General features: G+C 42.1%; 1 protein-coding gene across 2 annotated transcripts in view; it reads left to right on the top strand.

Annotated features, from left to right (window-relative positions):
- Positions 1–4,411: 4,411 nt before the first annotated feature.
- LOC114663006 (protein shisa-9-like) overlaps positions 4,412–17,740 on the top strand; it is a 232,608-nt gene continuing 219,279 nt past the window's right edge. The window contains exon 1 of one of the 2 annotated variants that reach the window (XM_051934456.1): positions 4,412–5,431. In XM_051934456.1, the coding sequence (XP_051790416.1) occupies positions 5,282–5,431 (150 nt within the window). In that variant the 5' untranslated portion in view covers positions 4,412–5,281. Of the gene's footprint in view, positions 5,845–17,740 lie in introns of both variants that reach the window. The other variant, XM_051934455.1, reaches the window with a different exon arrangement.

Raw genomic sequence — 17,740 nt, 5'->3', positions numbered from 1 at the left:
TGTTGTTTATATTGATTTCTATGTTATTGTAAGTGCATCTATGTGTGTATATGTATGTATGTATGTATGTATGTGTGTATATATATATATATATATATATATATATATATATATATAAAAAATATATATATAAAAAATATATGTGTATATGTATATATAATATATCTCTATATGTGTGTATATGTGTGTGTATATGTGTATATGTATATATATATGACAGCAACACTCATAACAATGACAACACAATTACATTGACAATCATGTTACGTTATTTTTAAAATGTTTCCTTTACTTTTTCATAACCTCTTTAACACACTACTTCTCCGCTGCGAAGCGCGGGTATTTTGCTAGTATGTATATATATATGTAGATATGTATATATGTATATGTATATGTATATTTATGTTTATGTGTGTGTATATTATATATATATAAGACAGCAACACTCATAACAATAACAACACAATTACATTGACAATCATGTTACGTTATTTTTAAAATGTTTCCTTTTCTTTTTCATAACCTCTTTAACACACTACTTCTCCGCTGCGAAGCGCGGGTATTTTGCTAGTTAATAATAATTAAAAAAATAATCTCGAGTGAAATCTTTATAACCAATTTGAACTAAATAATTTTGAGAGATACTGTGGAAGGATCGCATAAGAGATCTGTTCGGGAATCATCCCCACTTAGAATCACCATCAAAATGCGATGACTAATTGCGTAAGACAGCTCAAGTATTTACATTAATTCATCGTCTATTGATTGCCATTTGACGTCCATGAACCCCTCCATTGAATACGGTGATAACAAACCCACTGTGGTAGATCAGGTTGAATTTGCTCTGCTGCACCAAACATTCAAAGGTGTCAATCCGGAGCTCATCAGAGAGGCTGAGAGACACGGCGCAGATCAGTCACCGGCACACAGACACACACGGGACACTCCAAGGTGAGCAGTGCATGTATCAAGTGAGCATTGCACATATCAAGGTTGGCATTACAGATCCTCTTGAGTGCTGAGGCAACAACAAAGAGCAGCGGGATAAACACATCTGGACCTGCTGCAGAAAAAGCATTTGCTTTTAACAGCAGCATCCCTCCCTCGTGAACACATCTTCAAGGTCCGGACAGGCGATCAGTAAAACGTTGTCTTAGTCACAGCACAGTGCAATAATAAAGCATTTCCTAAAACATATAGTTGTCCAGTCTGTATCATTCCTAAGCAATCTTCCAGTTATAGAGGCACAATCCCAGTTACTAACACATTTACCGTGTAGCCCCCCCACCCCCAACACTCAAAATAAGAACACATTCCACCATATTAATTTAATATTTAAAAATTTATACTGCTAAACCCGCCATCAACAACTACAATAACAGTTGAAATCGTCACTCAAATATTTTTTTTTGTTATAGACATAAAACAAGATGCCCATTTCTATTTGATATATCTTTACTAGTGTTCTCGCCTTGCTCGCTCTCGGTCCACGGTGGAATTTGCTGTTAAATGGAAAAAAAAAGAATAAAGAAAAACAGACTCTTTTGGGTCACAATTCAAAATGGGTGGATGTGGGACCCGAACCCACGCAAGCCTTATTATGGAGCGGCAACGCTACCGCTGCACCACTACTGTTTTCAGCAGGGTGGGGGTATATAATGTATGTATGTATGTATGTATGTATGTATGTATGTATGTATGTATGTATGTATGTATGTATGTATGTATGTATGTATGTATGTATGTATGTATGTAATGAAGACAAAAACAATTATATATAGATGTGTTGCATGAAAACGTTGCATGAGGCGAAGAATGGATATTTATGAGAGTATTATAGTGAGAGATGTGTTGTCACCCGTATTACTAAAGCTCTTCTTTGGAGCATTATGCATTCTACAAGTCGGCATTTGTATGATATATAATTTATAATTTTATTTTTTGCCACAAAGTATTATCAGGCACAATCATTTAACATGTTAGGATCATCCACAAACATTCATTTCAATGGGAATTCTGTCGAGTTTTTGAACTCTGTTGATGCCATATGTACTTCAAACAGGAGCTCGATGAATAATGATTCGAAGCACTAAGCAGACATGCACACTGGAATCGTCATGCTTGGTTAGAAGCACTGAGCAGACATGCGTACTGAGATTGCATCATGACGGGTATCCGAAGCCTCAGTCATGCGTAGTGCTGAGATTGCATCATGACGAGCTTCAAACGGGCTTCGAAGCCTCAGACATGCGTAGTCCTGAGCTCATGATGGGGCTTGAAGCCTCAGACATGCGTAGTACTGAGATTGGATCATGATAGGGCTTCGAAGCCTCAAGCAGACATGGTCACTGGTTACTGAATCTTTGTGAAGCCTCAGCACACTCAAAGGCATTGACCTCTATATTTTGAGACTCTCTCTGACAAACTCTCTAGTTATATTTTGTAATTCGTATTGACATTACACACTTCAGTTGATATAGTTAAACTACAATTCACGTAGTTGCTGAGAAGTAATTATTGTTCTTGTGGATTGCTGTGATTTCCTTTGTCTGATACATAGTGTCAAAGATATATTGTCATATATCAACTTTATATATTTAAAAATATTAGGTAAATCATGCAACCTTTTTATGGAACGCTTAATTTTTTTCAAAACCGCACGTCATATAGTATGCATCTATAAATATAATTTTTTCATCTTCATTAGGAAAATACAACAATGATACTCTCGTGTCAATTAAACCAATTTAACGTGGATATGTCAAACAACATATTTCCACATCCACCACAGTAAGAACAGTAGTAGTAGTTCAGTTGTGCGGAGCTCGTTAATTATCCCGATTAGGTGGCTCAATGGTATTGCAACTGTCTCTCGGTAAAAACACCAGCGGTTCGCGTCGTTGATCCTCCTCTTGTGAAAGGTTTTTTTTTTCCAGTTCTTCCATTTAATAATATTTTCAGCTTGGACGGATAGCGAGCTAATCGAGCTGTTGAGGGAAGGTTGGGACACCATAGTTAATTGAACTGACTATAGCAGACTTGTCATCTTCTTAAAATGACTTTATTGATTTGATATTGACAATTAATCATAAGGTCAAAAACCAAGGAGGATATGAGTTTGCATGGACTGTGCTGTTTCTTTTTTTCGTGACATCGCGTCAGTAGAGAGTGCGTGACGTTAACAATGCATTCTGTCCTAAATGACAGCGCACACGCTTTTTGATATTTCCTAAAGGCCAATGTGTCTCAGTTTGCTCATTAATATATTTTAACAGTGTATTTTAGTGAGAATGTTTATAAACATATTACCCATGTTCATTTCCCATGTAGATATGTAACGTTTGGTGAGAATAAATAAAAAGTAATAACACATATAATAGTTATGTTGCATTGTTTATGATGAACAAAATTCATAGTTTATCTGAAATGTTCTACTTATACAGTCGATTTATTCCACTTTTGAAGGTGTACACTGTCGGTATTCTCCATTGCATTTGTCCCCGAGTGTAAGGTGTGCCAGTGCAACTGAAGGGTGGCAGACGAGCTCACGTACTGGATGACAAGGCACATCCTCACCCTGATGCCGAGGCTCTTGTCATGAATATTCCCATCTTGTGCTTTTTCTCGTTTTTGCCAGTTTACTATTATTATTGGACACGTATATAGAGGAAATGTGCTTTTTTGAAAGTTTGGCTCCAGATGTGCTTATCCAGCTGCTCCTTCTTGTCAGTATTTTATGTTCACCTCTGGATGAATTCGCAAAGTTTCTTTACAACTTTTTGGTCTCATTAACGCAGAAATCCCGAGGCTTTCCTAAAATTGCAGAAGACACTGTTGATGGCGCTGATTCTGTTTTAAAGACAATTGTAAATTGGTTTTGCATGCACATGCTTTTACTCACATTGCTTTTTGGAAATCAATAATACAAATCAGCTACAGATCTGGGAATTACTGAATAGTAAAAATGTTTAATGAGGAGTGTCTTGCGCATATACTGGTGTAATGACCACGTCGGCTTTAGTGAAGCGTTTCTTAGCCTTTATGCTCATTAATTTGTTACAGATTCTAGGTGAACACGATTCCACACCAAGGAAAAGGGTGCCCCATGTAAATCGTTCATAATGTCTCCAAATGTTAACTTTCAGACAAGTACTACTTAACTGTTCTATGGAAAATACTTATTTTAACATACGTGAGCCCCAATTAGGATTTGATCTCGGGTTAGCGCACCTTATCGCTGTAGCAAGAACAGCTGCTTTTAGCACTTTAGCAGACCAGTGAGTGACCAAATTGACTGCTGACTGTGCAGATATCAATGCCATCATTACGCTAGCGTGACTCAAAATCACGTGATGGGCGCATTTAAAACAAGCCTCGACACAGTGTCGAAACCTGAGTATCGAGCGTCCCATCACTAGACTTAGCAACTGTAACCGCACCGACCCCTGAGGCGAGTCAGCCCACTCCGGAGCGCACTTCTTCTCACTTGAATACTGAGTGCGCCTCCTGCACGGGTGGCGTGAAGCGGACCCAGAAATCAACCAGCCAAGTCGGGCGGCTGCTGCTTGGACCGGGCGCCTTCCCGACGTCTCCTTTGAAAGCGTTCTCTTCACTTTTTGTCGTTGGCCTTTTGCAACTACCGGCGGGCAGAGAGAAGAAGCTGCGCATTTAAGTCTCTTTGATATTCTTTTTTTTTTCTCTTGAGCTTCGGCTGCGGGCTGTTAAGAGACAGCGGGGACTGAGAGCTCGTCTCGCCGATGACTATTTTGGCACTTGTTAGTTCTTTTTTTCGGTCTTTGGAGGCTTTTTATTTTTATTTGTATTTATTTATTTTTTTGAGCTGCGCATTGAAGCAAGAAAGCCAAGAGCGCGCACATGCTGCCGTGCGCTTAAACGGCGTGATTTAGAATGTTTGCGGTCTTTTGTCACAGTGGAGCAGCTCACTTGATTTGGCGTTAGCTTTTTAGCAGCCACACCCCCTATTCGTTGTTGGGGAGAAGGTAAATGAGGTCTGAGCAACTGATTTCAATTGCTTTCCATTAAAAGATGACATTTTCCTAAATCTTTTTACTCCTCAAGAGCGGATCATTTTGGTTGCAATTTACATTATATTAAAAAAAAAAAAGACTTGTAATTTCAATACATATATTTATTTATGCACATCAACTTCCATCAGTGACAGATGACTCGACCTCCAGTTTATAAAGTCCATCCAATCAGCCAGTTAACTAACAGCCGCTGAGGAAGCGCTGCCGTTCACTCGTCCACATTGTGTTCCTGAATGGCCAGAGAGATGGATTACTTTGTGACCAGCAAGATCCTGAGCTACGTCCTGTGGGTCAGCCTGTTCTCTTTATGGACGCTGGTCACTTTAGTGCAGAATTCCAAGAACGCAGAGATGGATCCTGACATACCAGTTAACCAAACACAGGTTCCAACAGAAGCAACCATACCCACCCAAGAAACTGACCTCTTGGACCCACCGATGGGTGGCCAATGCAGAGGCTACTATGATGTTGGTGGCCGGTGGGACCCCCCCTTTAAATGTAATTCAGGAGAGTATTTATACTGCTGTGGCACATGCGGCTACAGGTTCTGCTGTATGCATCGACACAATCAACTGGACCAGAAGGCCTGTTCCAACTATGACACTCCAAACTGGGCCAACACGGGCAAACCCCCAGCCCCTATAAATGAAATTCACAATGACCCAGACAGAGACCGGACGAATATGATTGTGTATGTTCTCTGCAGGGTGGTGGCAATTATGGTCCTAGTGGGGATTTTCACCAAGCTTGGGTTGGAGAAGTCTCAAGGCCCACAGACTGATATGACCTCTTCAAGGTAGGACTGTCAACTTCCTCCTCTGTTTTTGGGTGGGGCGTCCTAACTAACTGACTGTGGATTTGATCAAACGGTTTCTTGCCATGTCTCTGTTTTAGGATGGCTGGCAGTCTTTTTGTTATAAAAGTGGCAATTTCACAGCTAGAATCACTTGAGACAGCTGAATGGAAACTAGTGATGCTTTTGCGTGTTTTGTTTCCGAATTCTGGAATGCAAAGTATCTGAAATTCAAATGAGGCTGAAGGAGAGGATAGATAATATTAAAATGAAATTGATTTAAAATAGAAATAGAAACCCCTTTTGTAGCCAACTGTATATTGTCACTGCATGGTGTGACTCTATCGGACGATGAAGCTCTGTGCTTATTTCTACAGTCTCCAAGGCAATTTTGTGAAAACCTAAAATGTCACAACCTCTGCAGGGTTTAGAAGTTCTTTGTAGCGGCATGAATTTTCACCTTCTCATATTCCAAATATCTGCCCTGGTGACTCTAAACTGGCTTGGATTGACTGAGCGATGACTGGCATCCCGTTCAGAACTTCTCATTGCTTTGTGCCCCGTGCTGCCAGTTTAGGCTCTGCAACCCTTTGTTGGTGAAGACAGGATTACACAATGGGTGAATAAATGGAGAATAACTGGCAGCATCGGGCATAAGGTGGGAACCAGTCCATAACAGGGAACACTCGCTGACATCTCACCTCACACCCTCATGCCATGGCAGTTTAAAGGGTTCAGTGGGCATGTCACTGAGTGCCTAGAAAAGAACATTTAGACCCCGAGAGAAGGAAAAAGACCACCCCCTCCCTATTGTGAGTAAATAACCACTGCACCATTGTGCTGTCATGAGAAAATGAAAAGACAACTGATGGGTGGAGTGACAATTAAATACAGTAATGTCAATTGCGGAGTCAAAAATCTAAATAGAGCACTTTTGTTTTTTGTCCCCCTGATAAATGGATGTTGCATTATTAGGATAGTAGAAAAAAAACCTCAACCCTACTACAGCATATGAGTCGCTTTCATTCAAGCCAAGATAAGTTTATTGTCCTGCATGTGTACTCGGTGCAACAAAATACTGACTTGCATATGTCTTTAAAACAGTTACAAACAATCAAGTAAATAAAATAATGTGTATATAGCATGTAATATAATATTGTGTGTGTATGTAATATGTATGTATACTGGGTCTGTGTGTGAAAATATATATATAACATATATACCTTCGCCAGTCTCCTCACTCACTCACTCACTCACGTCTGTCTGAAGCCGAATGCGTAGTCGCCTTCTGCGCAGCTGCCCGAAAAACCTTACGAGATCGACATCGTGGCAGGCGGTGGATTTACGGCCGCAAAAATTCAAAGAGAAAGGCGACTTCGATTAAAGCTCTAGAGGCCTGAAAGGCGATTTCGACTACAGCTCCAGGCCTAATTACGCATTCATTCAGTACACCTATATCAGGTTTGTGGTGCTTATACTTACTACTATTCCACTCGTGCCCGTTTCATCTTGCGTTGTCGAAACGGGCTCTTTGTGTCATTTCTATATAATACATAAACTAGACAAACAGTATACATGCAGTACATACTTTTATACTGTGTGTAAAATATATATATATCCTAAATTTCTCTGGAACACCTGGAGTAACCCCCCATAATATATATACTTAGTTCTACAACATTCAACTATAATATATAGTGGTGAGCAAAAGTAGGTTTACAGTCGTTCGTATGGAAAAAGAGATGCAGGTTATGATTATTACAATAGCTTTATTAACTCAAATGAATGTCACATTGGCACCGTGCACTTAAGTACAATCTCGTAAGTGCTCAAGTTTCCAGCCTCACGTACTTACAATTATAAACCTATTTTTGGCCACCCCTCAATGTGTTGGACATGGGTTCAAAGGTTCGGGTACCAGCCTGGCAATTATCCCCTTTCAACAAAATAATGAACGCAAAATTAAAATGAACAGAAATGATAGTTTGTCATTTTTATCTCGGTTCTTCTTATATATGGCCTCCTCTTGTTGTGCATTTGAGTCCCAAAATGAACGCCCAGCTTTGGCCGGAGGACTGAATGCATAGGAAACATCCCAGAAAGGGGAGGAGCTTCACTCAGAGGTGGGGGTGTGGTCAGTGGTCAGCTGTGGCCTGCTCTTCAGAGCCGCACATGTCTTTTGTAGCAGCGTCCCCTCTGGCCCCAAGGTGGAATTGCTTACCTTGGCAGAGCCCTAAGGTTGTCCCCTAAGCATTTGTGTGCAACAAAATATATATTTTTTTTCGTGTGTGTATCCGTACAACCTTCGGGCAAGAAGCCCTGCAATGTATTGGATGATGGGAAACTTCGGCAATCCGTGAAGCACACGGCTATGAAAAACTTTTCTTCCTCCATAGTTGTATCAGGCAGAACATATTCATAATAAATAAAAAGTTACGACCGGTACACCCCACCACATCGCTGCCATCCACCCAACAAATTGTGCTATACTGTATATTGCCTTTGATTCTTGTAAGTCTACGCATCATCCTCTGAGGAAGGCTCCTGGTAGGGGCTGAAAGCTCAGGAATTAAAACTACTTTATGATACGTGATTCATATTCACCTTTTGTGGATCTCCAGCTGCTAATATGCAAACTGTATCACAGACCTTCGCTTCCATATATATAATAGGTGGTTCCTCCTTGCTCACCTAAACCACCCCCCCCCCCCCCCGGCTTGCACTACTTCACATCTCTGCCACTTGCGTTGTGAAAAGGGGGGCTGAATGCCCCCCAATGAGATGCGGTCGCTCCTTCGAAACCCCCTCTTAAACGGTGATACAATGGGAAACAAACAGTTTTGGTTTTTTTTTGTACCTCCTCTTTGCTCGATCAGCTGCTTGTGCTGTGTGATCTGCATCTCGTGTGGCACTTTGAACATTTAAAAGCCTGTACAGCAGCTGTCCTACTCTTTGTCTTTTATTTCTGGCACCGGGCGTGGTTAAATCTCTTGGCGCACAGTCTCGTCTCGTGGGATGTGAGTTCTTGAAATTTTTGAGTTTATAATTTAAAAATGGAATAAGAATCTGAAAATCTAACAACATCACATTAAAGTTCGATAAATTCTGAAAAGAATGATACCAAACGTATATATGTAGGTTTTAAGATAAGCCCAATTTAAAGTGTGACAAAAAAGTCATATGAACAGTCACATAAAATCGTTGCACTTTTAGGCTAAAGATTTTATATATAGAGAGAGAGTAGATATGTATATTAGCTGTGTAGGCCCGTTCTGTAAAAAGCCCAGGGTCCTAGAAACTGTTAAAATTGTCAGAAAAAAGTACTCTGGGCATCTCTCTCCAAGGACGTTTCATTTTGCCGACGTGCTCGCCACGCTTGTGCATTAGCAGCGGGAGGAAAAGTAAAAGGGATACCGTTTTTTCCGATGTTAGCGGCTAAGCGACTTTGTGTCGTTCCTCCTGAGGTTTCATTTTGCTGACATGCTGGCCTCGCTTGTGTTATTAGCGGCTCAGCGAGTTTCTGTTTCCTTGGAGGCGGAGTCCTCACCCCGACTCCACCTCTCACTCCCGGGACAGACAGACAGACAGACACACCCACTTCCACGCGTAGACATTTATATTCAAGATAAAAAGAGAGGGCTGCACAGTGCCTTGCAAGAAGGGGACTGGTGCTCAAGTCCTCTTCATGGTGTTTGCATGTTCTCCTCCTGTTCACATGGGTTTCTCCAGGTTTGGTGGACTGGCGATGCTAAATTTCCCCGTGTGTTTGTGTGTACACCCTGCAATTGGCCATTGCCACTTTCCTGCCTTGTACTTGATGCTGGCTGGGATAGGTTCCAGCTTCCTCATGTCCTTGGATGGATATTTATACACACTGCTTGTTATATTACAGTATTTGTTCTTCTGATTGACTGTTCATAAACCTTACGACTTGTGGGAATACACCGTCACTAAATCTGCTGGTGTGAAAGCCCCAAGTGGTGCTGTAAGCTTTGCCAGACAGGAGGGGAGTGAAAAGCAGCAGTTCAGGATGGCTGTTTTTCCTTTCTACTTCAACGGATGTCTTATGTGCCCTGAACAGAAGGCAGTTCGAGTCCCAGTAATATTCTGTGCCGTCTTCATCACTCCTCTTTGGTGCTTTGCTTTCTTGAGCTGAGTAGGTGCCATACCAGGATGAAATGCAGTGAGGATGGACTCCATTGTGCCCCTGTAAGAAGTTTTTAAGAAGAGATGAAGAAATGTGAGCTGTCTTCAGGAATCTGAGGAGGCAGAGGCGTTAGTAATCTGCCTTGGCTACAGCCAAAATGTGTTGTGCCCACTTCAGTTCATCAGTGATTGTTAATACAAGGAAGTTAAAGCTCATTGCTTTTTTCCACAGCTTCCTCTCCAATGTAGATGGCAATGTGGTTTGCTTTCTCATTCCTGAAGTCTATCAACAGCTCCTTGGTGTTGCCAGCATTAAGGATGCGATTGTTGCTGTTCCACCATTGAGTATAAGCAGGTACATCTCTTCTGTGTAAGCTGTCCCATCATTGATGGTGGATAGACCAGTGATGGTGCTGTCATCATGGACTGTAGTGATGGAGTTAGAGATGTGATTGGCTGCAGGGTCAGAGGCGAACACGGAGGACAGAAGCCTGTGGAGCGCCTGTTCATTCTTCAGTTTGCATAATCTCATTTAGTGTCAGGGCAGAAACCTAGCCGGGCAGCATGATGGGGGGAAAAACGATGATGGAGCTCAGGGCACGAGTACGCAGGCGCACTCGCTTTAGAATAGTAATCGCGGAGAAAGTTTGGGGCACACACTGGCAGACCGTGCCAACTGCACACTGAAAGCGAATAATGACATGAACCCATCATATGCGACAGTGATTAAACAAAGAATTGGTATTTTATGGTCCAAAAGCTTCACAACTCGCAATCGTAAATATCCATAAAATGTATTAATCTGCTAAACAAAAAGGTTAGAGAAACGTAAAGCAGCCATTAAATCGATTCCGTGGCCGAATTTACATTTAAAATGATTGGTACAAGAAATAATGGGTCGGGCTTTAGTGTCTTTGGCTTTATAAAGTAAGTAACCAGTGGACTCGGCGACATGAAGACGGGTGAGCGCAGGTCAGCGGTCGGAGTCTGCGCGTCCGTAATTAACGATCGCTCGGCGGGTCGCCCATGAATCTCGCGTCCTCTCCGCCTTCAGCCTGCGAGATGACAAATGTGCAAGAGGCGCAAACGGCCGCGTGGAGACAAGCCGAGAGAAACCTGCATCTGTGGCATTAACCTCTCTGTCATTTTGCAAGCAAGTAGGAGGACATGTTTGCTTTAATTAATGCTTATTAGTAACCTTTTTAAAAATCCGCAAATAGGCATCGAGAAGAAACCGAATGCTAAAAGTTCAAAAGTGGCTGCCCGGCAAATCGGAGAACGAAGTGATATTACAAATAACGTCAAGAAAGAACATTTTAGGTTAAGCTTTGAAAATAAATTGTTTTCAAAATGTGTGTATTGCACACAGCGCTCTCAATATTCACCTTTACAAACACAGGCTCCTAATTTTCTAGGTGGCAGCAGCCAGTGCAAGGCCGACATATTTTCATTTATTTTAATCCTTGACTAAGTTTAAAGAGGTCGTAACAACAGTCGACGGATCAATTCTGCAAAATTTGGCCTTGTGTAGTTTATCTCACGTATTGATCATTTATAGTTAAATTCACCAGTAAAGCGTAAAATTCTAAAGAAGCCCCAAAGCGGCTCTGTTTTTGTACACAATAAGCCCATTGGTGTATTTGTATGATGAGTTAAGGTTAAGAAAACAGATATTTATGTGGTTTTAAATGCTGCCATCTTCATTACCTCTTTATAATAATAATAATAATAATAATACAGTAAAACCTCCTCCATCGCGGGGGTTGCGTTCCAGAGCCACCCGCGAAATAAGAAAATCCGTGAAGTAGAAACCATATGTTTATATGGTTATTTTTATATTGTCATGCTTGGGTCACAGATTTGCGCAGAAACACAGGAGGTTGTAGAGAGACAGGAACGTTATTCAAACACTGCAAACAAACATTTGTCTCTTTTTTTCAAAAGTTTAAACTGTGCTCCATGACAAAGCAGAGATGACAGTTCCGTCTCACAATTAAAAGAATGCAAACATATCTTCCTCTTCAAAGGAGTGCGTGTCAGGAGCAGTGACTGTCACAGAGATAGAGAAAAGCAAACAAATCAATAGGGCTGTTTGGCTTTTAAGTATGCGAAGCACCGCGGCACAAAGCTGTTGAAGGCGGCAGCTCACACCCCCTCCGTCAGGAGCGGACAAAGAGAGAGACAGAGTTTGTATTTCAATCAAAAATCAATACGTGCCCTTCGAGCTTTTTAGTATGCGAAGCACCGTGCAGCATGTCGTTTCAGGAAGCAGCTGCACAAAAGATAGCAACGTGAAGATAATCTTTCAGCATTTTTAGAGGAGCGTCCGTATCGTCTAGGTGTGCGAACAGCCCCCCTGCTCAATCTCCCTACGTCAGGATCAGAGAAAGTCGGCGCAAGAGAGAGAGAAAAGTAAACTGGGTAGCTTCTCAGCCATCTGTCAATAGCGTCCCTTGTATGAAATCAACTGGGCAAACCAACTGAGGAAGCATGTACCAGAAATTAAAAGACCCATTGTCCTCAGAAATCCGCGAACCAGCAAAAAATCCGCGATATATATTTAAATATGCTTACATATAAAATCCGCGATGGAGTGAAGCCGCGAAGCGCGATATAACGAGGGATTACTGTAATTCATTACATTTATATAGGACTTTTCTCAGTACTAAATGAATTTGTCTGCACTCCTGAGTCTAGAATTTGTTCTTTTTGTGTGTGATTGGATTCTATAACTGCAGTTAACTTCTTGCTGGGCTGAAATTCCGCACAAGCACAACTTCTTTGTATTTTCCAGTTTACTATGGTTTCACAGTCCCCCATTAATAAACTGCACTCTTAACAATAATGGTTCATTAGATTACATCATCTTTATTAATCCCATGGGGAAAATTCAAATGCGTATAGCAGCAGAAACATAAGACAAGGATACGGACTCGCCGGACAGAAAATACAGCCAATCGATTGATAAGTAAATAAACTTAACAAGTACATCAGGTGGAAGCACTGAATTGCCTGATAGCAATGGGCAGAAAAGACCCCCAAAGGTGCTTCTTAGCACACTGTGGTGGAGTGAGCCTGTGACTAAAAACTGCTCCAAGAGAGAGCGCCCCCTGGTGGGGATGGAGGGGACTTTTCATGATGGTGTCCAATTTTGCCTTTTTTCCACAAGAACCAGGGTTCACTCTGTGATGGCGCAGGCTTTCTTGATAAGTTTGTTCAGACATTGTACTTCTTTTGAGCTCTGGAGACTGCAGTGTGGAGAACCACACTCGCTACTATGGATTGGTAGAACATTTCCAATAGCTTGTTGCACACATCAAAAGACAAGAGCCTCCTGTGCAAGTCCAGTCTGCTCTGGTCCTTCTCCAGAGCCACTGTATTGTTAGACCAGTCCAGTTTGTTTATGTTTATGTGAAACCCCCAGATACTGGTAGCTCTGCACCACTTCCACGTCCTCCCCATGGATGGCTTCTTGGCACGCTAGAAGTCCACCACCAGTTCTTTTGTCTCGCTGATGTTGAGCTGCAGGTTGTTGTTCCTGCACCACACAATGTCCTCCACGACTTTCCTGTACTCTGACTCATCTCCATTATTAATGCAGCCTATGATGGATGAATCATCTGAAAATTCCTGTAGACGTCAAGCGCTGGTGCTGTACCTGAAGTCTGTTGTGTAGAGTGGTGAACAGGAAGAGAGATTGAAGAGATCCCTGAGGTGCTCCAGTGTTACACACCACCATGTCTGACACACAGTCTTTCAGCCTCACAAACTGCCTCCAGTTGGTCAGGTAGTCCAAGATCCAGGTGACCGTGGTGGCATCAATATTCAAAGCCTTGAGCTTTATCCCCAGTTGATGAGGCAGAATGGAGTTAAATGCACTGGAAAGTCAAAGAACATCATCCTGACTGTGCTACAGACCTTGTCCAAGTAGGAGTAGACTCTATGGAGCATGGAGATGAGAGCCTCCTCCACACCTACACGTCTCTGATAGACGGTTAATGGCTCTTTTCTGGGTTGTGTGGTTCCTCATAGAGCCATTGGTTGACCAAACATCATTTAATTGGAAGGGCTCTTTGCTTTTGAAGTTGGTTCTTTAATATTGAAAATCTTCCTGGTATGTGGAAGAAAATGAAATCTTTAATGTCTGGTAAACTGCAGGTCGCTAACAGATTACGAAGACCTGGACTTCGCTTGTGTTATTGTATGTAGCAAGAGTCCATTTAAATCGTGACCCACTGCTGTTTCACACATTCGCTACCACCGATTCATGGTCATTCACTGTACGGAGCTTATTACGGATCTAATAAATAAGAGGTTCTTTCTGGAACCTTCACATGGATAGGTCTTTTGCAGACCAAAAATGGTTCCCCTATGGCATTGCTCAGCAGGACCACCCTGGCACTTTCATTTGAAGGTTCAGTGTGGATGGCTTTTGAATAATTGAATCTCCTAATAGGGCCTGTAAGCTGGGCCAAGTGACAGTTGTTTTGTGTTGTGCCATCTACTGAACCCCAGTTCACGACGAAACTCCATGAATGCTGTATGTTAAGTTGGGTTAACTGTACTATACATGTAAAATTTCATGAACATCTGCTCAGCTTTTAAAAAGAGAGGTGCCAGAGCAATCCTACAGATTGATACCATAGGAGAACCATATTTGGTTTCCATCCATATGAAGGTTCCAGAAAAGAAAAAGCCTTCATTTACTGAGATCCGTAACACGTTCGATAATAACCTTGAATAGATAACAGAATTATGAAATGCCAGTGGGCTCCTGATTTTTAAATCTATTTGGACCATATACAAAAACGCAAGAGAAGTTCTGGTATTCTTGTCCTGCTAAGTAGCCTACTGGACATTTAAATGTTTTGTCCACATATTAGGAACCTTCTTAAAGCCTAAGGATCCAACGTTAAATGTGAAGAACTCTTCCTAGAATGAAATGGTCCTTTGTCAAGGAACCACATCACCCAATAAAGTGCCATTAAAGAGCCGTTACTTTTATAATTCGTTACAACTCCCCAGTGAAATTCTTGAAACTACATGAAGCCTACTGTATATTTTAGATCACATAAACAGACAGTCAGTCAGTCATTGTCCAACCCGCTATATCCTAACACAGGGTCACGGGGGTCTACTGGGGCCAATCCCAACCAGCACAGGGCGCAAGGCAGGAACAAACCTCGGGCAGGGCGCCTGCCGACCACAGGGCACACACACACCAAGCACACACTAGGGACAATTTGGGATCGCCAATGCACCTAACCTCCATGTCCTTGGACTGTGGGAGGAAATCCATGCAGGCACAGGGAGAACATGCAAACTCCACGCAGGGAGGACCTGGGAAGTTCTACCACTGTGCAACCGTGCCGCCCTCACATAAACAATAATGCAAAATTTCAAGAAATTACACATAGTATTTTTATTTATTTTTTTATATTTATTTTACTAAAATCAAAAACACATTCCATACATGTAAGTCAAGTTTAACAAAACTGGCTTGAAACAAATCGACCCTCACCCATGAGAATTTATTTTTATGGATAATTCGAAATAACATTCCATACAGTCAAGTCAAATTTACCAAATCAAAGCAAAATTCGACCTCCCACCCAAGAGAAAGAGAGAGGAGCCAACATCCGCAGATACTCTATAAAAGGAGCAGGAAAAGATGGGTATCCTTTTCCCCGAAATGGGAGCTTATTCTAAAATGTTTTTGATTAAATCCTGCCATATTTTGAAAAAGTTTTGAACAGATCCTCTAAACGAGAATTTGATTTTTTTTTTTTTCCAATTTCAAGTGGTATAGAACACCAATTACCCACTGAATTAAGAGTGGTGGGGTGAGATTCTTCCAGTTGAACAAGAGAAGTCTATGTGTTATTAGATTGGTAAAGGAAATTACAGTTTGTTTTGTTCTTGTCTATTTTAAGCCCATCTGGGAGTCTACCAAACACAGTGTGGACCACCAGAACTCGTACAGTCTTCTTAACCCGACACAGACGGGCAGACATGAGTTTGCCACACAACACACCTACTCCCCACAGGGCAAAGTACAACACAGTCCCTTTTCCTTCTTTTTCTTCTTCTCCTCCTTCTGTTGTTTCTTAGCTGCCTCCACTCCTCTCCCAGAAAGCTTTGTCTTCCTTCCTCCCGACAATTGAATCACTCCCAGGTGTGCTGAAGATCCACTATAGGGTTCTGCAACTGCCCCTGGCGTCCCCCACGGAACCCAACAGGGCTGCGTCAAACTCCCAACGGAGTGCAATTGCAGACCGCAGTACCTATGAGGTCAATATTGTCTGCAGTTTGTCGTCCAAGAAATGCACCACAGATGCCGTGTTTGCTTTGAGGATGTTGATGGGGAAGTTTAGAGAAGGCCAGAAGGAGTTGCATTGCGTCTTTGTCGACCTGGAGAAAGCATATGACAGGGTGCCTCGAGGGGAGTTGTGGTATTGTTTGAGGAAGTCGGGAGTGGCAGAGAAGTACATAAGAGTTGTACAGGATATGTATGAGGGAAGTGTGACAGTGGTGAGGACTGCGGTAGGAGTGACGGATGCATTCAAGGTGGAGGTAGGATTACATCAGGGATCAGCTCTGAGTCCTTTCTTATTTGCAATGGTGATGGACAGGTCAACAGACGAGATTAGACAGGAGTCCCCATGTACTATGATGTTTGCTGATGACATTGTGATCTGTAGCAAGAGTAGGGAGCAGGTTAAGGAGACCTTGAGAGGTGGACATATGCTGTACAGAGGAGAGGAATGAAGGTCAGTAGAAAAGAGACAGAATACAGGTGTTAAATGAGAGGGAGGTCAGTAGAATGGTGAGGATGCAAGGAGTAGAGTTGGTGAAGGTGGATGAGTTTAAATACTTGTGATCAACAGTACAGAGTAATGGGGATTATGGAAAAGAGGTGGAAAAGAGAGTGCAGGCAGGGTGGAATGGGTGGAGAAGAATGTCAGGAGTAATTTGTGACAGACGGATATCAGTAAGAGTGAAAGGGAAGGTCTACAGGATGGTAGTGAGACCAGCTATGTTATATGGGTTGGAGACAGTGGCACTGCCCAGAAAGCAGGAGACTGAGCTGGAGGTAGCAGAGTTAAAGATGCTAAGATTTGCGAGGATGGACAGGATTAGAAATGAGGACATTAGAGGGTCAGCTCAGGTTGGACGGCTTGGAGACAAAGTCAGAGAGGCGAGATTGTTTTGGCTTGGACATGTGCAGAGGAGAGATGCTGAGTATATTGGCAGATGGTAGGGATGGAGCTGCCAGGCAAGAAGGAAAGAGGAAGACCTAAGAGAAGGTTTATGGATGTGGTGGGAGGGGACATACAGGTGATGGGGGTAACAGAGCAAGATGATGAGGACAGGAAGAGATGGAAGAAGATGATCTGCTGAGGCAACTCCTAACGGAAGCAGCCAAAAGAAGAAGTTGACAAATAGCGACTCCTCGGGTCTAATACTGACTCACATATAATACGGTGTTGTACCTGCTGCAGCAGGCAATCAAAACTCGAAACTGACTTCCGACAGGATTTGTAGAACTTAGGCGGAAATTGTCACATATTTCTTCATAGACGTGCAGTCAGAGGGCGAACCCAGTAGAGACGGTGATGTTTTCTCTGTCTACATTTTTAACACCAGGTGGTCAGTACGGTGGCTCTGAGGGGCAAAACCCAAAAACAAATTCAACAACAAACCAAATGAAAAAACAAAATAAAAAAAAAACAATGAAATTAATTAATATACA

This window comes from Erpetoichthys calabaricus, chromosome 12, assembly GCF_900747795.2.
Source record: "Erpetoichthys calabaricus chromosome 12, fErpCal1.3, whole genome shotgun sequence".
In the NCBI taxonomy this organism is placed as follows: domain Eukaryota; kingdom Metazoa; phylum Chordata; class Cladistia; order Polypteriformes; family Polypteridae; genus Erpetoichthys; species Erpetoichthys calabaricus.
This window is presented reverse-complemented; position numbering and strand designations above follow the sequence as displayed.